Genomic DNA, 7,435 nt, shown 5'->3' on the forward strand with positions numbered 1-7,435 from the left:
TACTTCATCTTCTCTACGTGACGATATTCTCCTTCTTTCTTTGGTTCTTTGTATTTCTTCTCTTTCTCTTTTCTCTCTTGTCAATCGCCTAAGTTCAAAACTCTCTTCTTCTTTTGCTCGCATGCGTGCGTTTCTCTCTTCTCCTTCGGCTGTGTCGTACTCAACTCGCTTCGCTCTTCAATCAGGGGCGCCGAGGCAGGGCGTATGTCGATCTCTCCTCCTTCTTTCGGTGACACTTGGTTCTCTTCTCTTATGCGTGTCCGCGAGCGTTCTCTGCAAGTTGGTAGTCTTTCTCAGTTTCTCTTCTCTATTGGGAGGGCGATCTCAACCTCCGCTCGTTTCCTCGGAGCATCTTTCCTGTCTTTCACATTCAAGTTCACATAAGTACTGACAGAGACGTATTTGTACGGGCATCTGTCCGTGTAGCTTTACTGTTTCGCCCCTTCTTTTGTTCGCCTCTCTCTCCGTTTTCATGATCGTATATACGCCGGAGCTCTCACCATATTGATGATCTGAGAACGTCGTGTCAAAAAGTAGGGAGGAGGGTGCTGTCGTGGCTCGAAACATTCTCGTTTTCTCATGGTTTTTCTCCGGCTTCTTTCTTCCTTGTCGAGGAACACATATTTCAGGTACTGAAGAGGGTTCTGTTTTTCTCAAGTCGCCATTCATCGAAGAGAGATGGTGTATGTACACCCTAACCAAGTGTACGTCCAGCCGGACCAGCTGAATGTACACCCGACATCCAGGTGTATGTACACCGGACTCGAGCGTATGTACACCTGAACCAACCGTACGTACATCATCCCATCTATCACCGAGGTATCCTTCCGTGCTCCCCCGCACGGAGAGAGGAAAGAAGGACTCGTGACGGAAGCAAAGATGGAGTCGTAGACGACTCAATCACTTTTTCCAGAGAGAGAGAAGCGAGATCTTCTCATGCCTTTTGTTCTCTCATTCGTTTCAAGAACATACAGAAGATACTTTGCTCTCTTTTTCACCAATTCAGCTGAAGAAAAATTTTTTTCCTTTCCCGAGTTCTTTAAAGAAACGGTCGCGCTTCTTCTTGTCATTCTCTTTCTCCTCCTTTCGTCTCTCTCGTCTCCTCTTCTCTTCTACCCTCCTTCTGATTGTGCTTGTAGAGGAAAAACATACTCTCTCTTCTCTCACCCTTCATTCTCTATTCTTCTGAATTCATGAGAGACAAATATCAGAAAGCCTCTCTACCCCCCCAAGCTCTGCCTCTTCTTTCTCGGGTGTACGTACATCTCCTCTGTCTCTCTGTATGTTTTTAATGTCGTTCATCTTCTTCAACAAAGTCAGGTTGTTCTTTCGCGCTTTCGTCGTCTTTGTCTTCCGCCGCTGTACTTGTATTCAAGATGGAAGAAGACGGAGGTGTTCACAACGGTATGCTGACGAGAAGAAGAAGTACTAAGACAGCTGATGATTCTTCACGCGTAACTCGTCGATCAAGCTCGACTTATCTAGCGGCGAAGTCTTCTCTACCATCTGTGCTTATCGGTTTCTCGACGTCTACTCTTCACCAGAACTTTCAACCTGTCTCAGATGAAATTCCCCCGTCTCTCCTATGCATACGTCAAGTTCCTCTTCTTCTCTATTCTGTTGATTTCCTTATACGGAATGGTGAGTCTCGAGATAGTCTTGGGGCATATTCTACCGCCTCTATTGCTTCTCTTTGTCCTTCAGATATCTTGTTTTTTATATCAACCTAGATCTTCTTATATAGATATACATCTATGCCCATATACATACTCCGCCGTGAACTGTACCTGCATGCGTAGTCTTTCTTCATGTGAAGGAGATCGCGTGTTGTTTCTAGTGACGAATAGCAGTGGAGATATTCTCTCTGTATGAAACTGGACGCAGGCACTATCCGCCTGAAGTAGATAGTCCTATGTGAAGCTGCAGATAGATAGAGATAGAGTGATATCTGTAGATTGGTGTGTACAAGCGCTATCTCATCACCTTCGTGATACAGTGGGTATCAGTTTACTCATCTCTCTAGTAAGGCAGTACAAGAAATACATGAGTCTTGTCGCGCATCTATTCAGATGTGTATGTATCGTTGTGTCTTCATATACATCGATCTTCATATGTATAGGCGAAGGTGTATGTGCCGTGTCTAATGTGGCTGTATGTACACCTGACATTCAAGAAGTTCTTCTTGTTCTTGTCATCTTCCTCTCGACGCCTCTCTATATAGAATTGTGAATCATTCCTCACTAAGCAACTCCAGTCGTACACTTCTGTATATTCATACCTATCTAAGCCGGGCATACATACATAGACATACATACATACATACATGCATACATACATACACGTACATATTCATACATTGGCATGTGGATACGTACATTTCTCCATGCATGGCTCATCTACTACCACGTTGACTTGAGAGAGCTGCACGTCTCTCGCTGTATATAGATTTCTTCAGGGGCATAAGAAAAGCGAATGCAAGAAGAAGGCGCGAGCGAGAGAGAGATGTGCTCGTGATCCAGGTGTATATGCATACACTGTGAAAACGTCGCAGTGTGTTTTGGATCGCCAGCACCTTCCGACTTCTGATAAGGAAGATAGTAGTTCTTTTCTCTTGGTTTCTCCTCTCTTCTTTCGGTTTTCTTTCTAGGCGCGACAGAGATCTTTCTACTCTTGAAAGACGATAGCGAAGGTGCTGAGATTTCGAAAGTGGTCGAAGAGCATCGCGCATCTCTTGGAAGACGTCTACATCATTTCGTCGATTCGCTCGATATCCGACCTGTGTGGTTGTCTCCGAGTGTACGTACACTTGGAGATGCTCTAAGGGAGTTAGATACAAAGGTTCAGTTTCAACAAGGTAAGTCATCAAGGCGAACAAGATCTGCATGACTGAAAGTTAAGATGAGATTCTCATACGGAGACTTCATTTTTTCTCTCACTCTCTCGCTTCTTTCTTTCTTTCTTTTCTTCTTACATCTCTTTCTTTCTTTCTTTCTTTCTTTTCTTCTACATCTCTTTCTTTCTTTGGCTTTCGTAGACTCATCGAGATAGCAGTCGGAGAACCTTGCCAGGGTGCAGGTACCGGGTCGCGCATCTTCTTCTACGTCTGTTTTTTTTCCTTTTTAAGAACCTCGATAGATGCTATACTAATGGACGGGTTTACCTCTTTCTTTCATTGGACTTACGCATCTGTCTTTTGTTGTCTCTCTTTTTCGTCTTCCTATTCCTTCTCTCCTTCTTTGTCGCGTTATCATACACTCGAGCCTTTCTCTCCATTTCTTTTCCTTCTTTACCATCTTTTCTTTCCATCACATCTTCTTCTTCTTCTGTCTGGGCTGTTTTGTTCGATCTTTCTTCTCTCAGATTTCCTTCTTATGCATGCATGCACTGTCGCCGTAGGCGACATTCGAAAAGCGGTCTCCGCTCATAAGTCACGACGCCTTCTCTTTCACTCTGCTTCATCTTCATCTTCATCTTCGTCGTCTACGTCTCTTCCTCTTTCTCAGGAACGGAATGAATACAAAGCTAGAGGTGTTTTCCGGAGAGAGCCTCTACTTACCCAGGTTCTTATGCAGGCACCTCCGACTAGCTTATCGAGACATGTCGATGACGATGTCTTGTTTGTCTTGAATCGAGATACAAATGAAATTATCGAGCATCGGCCCATGTATGATAGCGGAGGAAGAGAAGATGGCACACGGAGAAGAAAAAGTTTACGTGCTCTTCGCCTCAGTCAAGAAGTTCTCTTCTTTCCATCTGTAAGATAGATTCATCTCCTTTGACTTCGGCTAAGTCTATGACTCTCTTTCTCTCTCTCGCTCTTCTCATGGGGAGTCTGTAGAGTGTATTGCCTCCAGTGTAGATGGATCTATAGATACAGATCTGTGTGTCTTTTCTTTCCCTCTCAGGGTGGCCGTGCATGTACGTTTTTTACCTAGACGTAGTATTCTGCTGTTCATTAGCCGTCCTCTCTTGAGAATGGGCACCTCGCTTGTTTCACACGTGCCCACCTTACGCTGCTATGTCTCTTCATCTATACACATACGTACATAAACAAACGGGATAGATACATGTGTTATGAACGTATATACGTACACCTCTATAGATGTATATACATAGAGACATAGATATAGATAGATGTATATACATACATCCTACTCGTATAGTGTCGTCTACACTTCCATACACATCCCATAATGTACATCTATCCATTTCTCGACCCGTCGGTAAGCTATCTGTCGGGACCTCCCTATCTTTTCTTTTCCTAACTTTAATCTATCCATCTATCTCGAATGTATCTTTATCTTTGATGCATCTATCTTCAATCTGTCTTTTCTCTCTGTCTCTATTTGTATTGAGCCTGTGTGAGGTCGTGGATGGCGACGTCGGTGGTTGCTCGTATAGTCTGTCTCGTCAAGGTCCTCTTCGAAGCATCGATTCTGACAGAGATTCCATGAATGCCTTTCTACTTTCTTTCTGTACAAACTTGACGGTTTTTTATCTTTCTTTTCATAAAGATCCACAAGACTTTCTGTCTATTCTCATCTTTTCTTCCGGAAAGAACAGGGGTCATGAGTATCCAGAGACTCTCTACAGATGACGGGTCCTCTCTCTGTTGCCTGTTCTGAAGGAGCCGTTCTTTTCTATTCTTTTCTCTTTTCTCCTGCTCCTGCCAGTCCTTTCTCCTCCTCCATTTACACGCAAGCATTTCTATCCGTTGTAGTCTGTATCTGTAGCATTCTCTAGGCCTCTGTTAAGACTCTCGTTTCTTGATATTCTCTTTATCGTCTTCGATACGTTTTCGTATGTAGATCCAACACATTCCTATCTTCTGTTTCTATCTCTCTCAGTCAGACTTCATCTTCATTTCTGTTGTCCTTCTTCTTCTTCTTTTCCTGAGCAACTTGTCTCACTACAAGGTAGGGAGCGAAAGAAGGAGAGAAGAATGGGTTAATCTTTTTATTCTGGTTGTTTCACTGGGGGTTTAATCTCTCTGACTTCTATTGGATCCTTACACTTTTATGATCTTTCCTTTCTCTACTTGATTACGGGACACCTATTACATAAGGTAGATACATCACCTGGTACATGTCATACAGTCATTCGTCCCTTTCTTCTTTCCCTCATTCATCTATCTCTTTGTTCTCCTTTTCTCTTTTGCTTTCTCCTTTCCTCTTGTTTCTCTTCTCTTTCCTCTTCAGGTGTCGGTGCCCGTTACTTCAGATTCTTCTTCATCTTCTTCACTTTCTCCATCTTTACTTGACGCGGAGGTGTCTGTACACTACGATCTGGTCGATTCTGGAGTGTATATCTGTTCTCCTAAGGTTTTAACCTTGTTCGCTTATTCCTTTGACCTCACGTCGATACAGAACGATCTCATACCTGCTGTTGTCAATCGACGAATTCAACTGCATGCCATACATGCACATCTTCTCAAAGTAGGTTCTGTCCTCTCATTTTCACCATGAGTGATAGTTGGCTCTTTCTCCTTGGAGGGACAAAGAAGTTCTTCTCCTTCTTCTTTCTCTTGGACTCACGTTAGTGTCTTGTTCTTCTCTTCGTCTCAGGCATCCTTGTCGTCTCTCGGCGCGTCCCCGGTTATATACATACACAGTTTCATGTATACATACATATATGTATACGTGAAGATGCATGCGTTTACAGGGGGGTGAGATGGTGCCTTTGCCTATGTATTGTATTATGTAGATCTTGTCTCGATAGAAATCTTCTTTTCCTTCGTCGCATTCTTCCTTTCCTTCTTTCTCTCCTTCTTCTTCCTTCTTGTCCTTTTCTTTTCTTCTCTTTCTATCTCGAAAGCTAGCTCTCCTTCTCGCACACCAAGACTGCCTTATCCTTATAGGCATCTACGTATCTACTTCTATATCTATCTATACTCTATTATACATTGATATACATATCTCTTTCTAGATATGCACATTTCACCCGCGAATGTTTGATAGTCTTCTTTCTCTCTTCTTTTCTGTTCTTTTCTCTTTGCAGGTCGATTCTCTTCTGCCGAACTTCTCTCCATATGCAGCAAGGATCGAAGACTTTCGCTCGTATATGAACGTTTACTTCACGTTCTTAGAGAGATGGATGTACCCCGTCGTTCCTGAGAATCTTGCCAAGCTCATGAAAGGCGGAGGCTCTCTAACCTATGTAGGCCACGGCTTATATCAGGTAAGAAGAAACAACTGAAGTTAAGAGAGACCAAGGATGAAGATCAGAGAAAGAAAAAGGAGAAAATCGGAAGGACAAGTAAAGATGAACAACAAGAAGAGGAGGATAACTGCGTGCGAGACATCGATAGATCTAATAAGAGAAGAGACCAAGGGCATTCGAGGATTCTTTCTCAGGCTCTTGTGAAGGAAGGGAGATGATGGTAGCTATCTTCCTCTTTCTCACTGAAGCATGCTAGCCTCGTCTCTTTCTTCTTATCTATTTCTCCTTATACCTATCTAGTTATGTGGATTCCACGGGAGACGTTATTCGAGTTGCTTTTTCTCTATGTCAAGATTTTCTTCTTCACCAGACATCTTTGATGCTTTAGATCTATCTCTATGCACCTTCCTTTCGAGCGGACGTGTCTCCCTCTCTCTCTTTTTTGTCTGTCGGTCTTTAATCGATCTATCTACGCTATCTTTAGTCTACCTGTCTGTCTGCCCATCTATCTATCTATCTATCGATCTGTCTCCATTCTATCAATCGTCAATCTATCTATCTATCTTTGATTTGTCTTCAACCTATCAATCCTTAGTCGATCTCAGGATCCATGCATCTATCGACGTATCTATGTATTCTACCTGTCTTCAATTGAGCTATACATTCACGCACAGGAAAAGCTAAAGGTTTCATGGCTATCCTTGCGAGTATACAGATCTGTCTCTTCACCTTTCGCTTATTTAGATCTCTTTCTACACTAGTTCTTGCCTTCATTTCTCCTTACTTCTTTACCTTCTTCTTCTTCTCTTTTTTCTCTTTCTCTTTTCTTCAGGGAGAGAATGTGAAGAAGAGCGACCGATGTGAGCTCGGTCCATTAGCATTGATTGATGAAGGGACAAGTATCCATGATGAAGCATCGATACGCCATTCGATTGTTGGATGCCGATGCTCTATAGGTAAAGGCGTGGTCATTGAGAATTCTCTTCTTCTTGATGATGTTGTCGTAGAAGACCATGCAATTATCCGCTCTTCTTTTATTTCACATAAATGCCATATCAAAAGAAATGCAGAACTCCAGAGAGGATGTGTTCTCGGTCAAAGCGTTGTTGTCGGTGAAGGTGTATCGGTCTCGCCTTATAAACGGTTCTATGCTGCTGATACACAAATGACATTGCATGCACGAGACCATGAAAACACGATGACCAAGAAGAAAGACGGGAAGTCGAGAGAAGATCTGTCTTCAGTACCGGGAGGAGAAAGAGGTAGAAGCGATTCT

At 43.0% G+C, this 7,435-nt stretch overlaps 1 protein-coding gene across 1 annotated transcript in view; it reads left to right on the top strand.

The window, feature by feature from the left end:
* Positions 1-21: 21 nt before the first annotated feature.
* The window catches only part of CSUI_002113 (eukaryotic initiation factor- epsilon), a gene marked incomplete at its 3' end in the record, with an annotated part of 10,501 nt that continues 3,087 nt past the window's right edge, over positions 22-7,435 (top strand). The window contains exons 1-6 of the mRNA XM_068062315.1: positions 22-1,641; positions 2,648-2,854; positions 3,361-3,755; positions 5,199-5,435; positions 5,998-6,177; positions 6,992-7,435. The exon at positions 6,992-7,435 is cut by the window's right edge and continues 249 nt beyond it. Coding sequence (XP_067925707.1) covers positions 1,377-1,641; positions 2,648-2,854; positions 3,361-3,755; positions 5,199-5,435; positions 5,998-6,177; positions 6,992-7,435 — 1,728 coding nt within the window. The remainder of the gene's footprint in view (positions 1,642-2,647; positions 2,855-3,360; positions 3,756-5,198; positions 5,436-5,997; positions 6,178-6,991) is intronic.

The sequence above is a fragment of the Cystoisospora suis genome (genome assembly GCF_002600585.1).
Source record: "Cystoisospora suis strain Wien I chromosome Unknown contig_884, whole genome shotgun sequence".
NCBI classification, from domain to species: Eukaryota; Apicomplexa; class Conoidasida; order Eucoccidiorida; family Sarcocystidae; genus Cystoisospora; species Cystoisospora suis.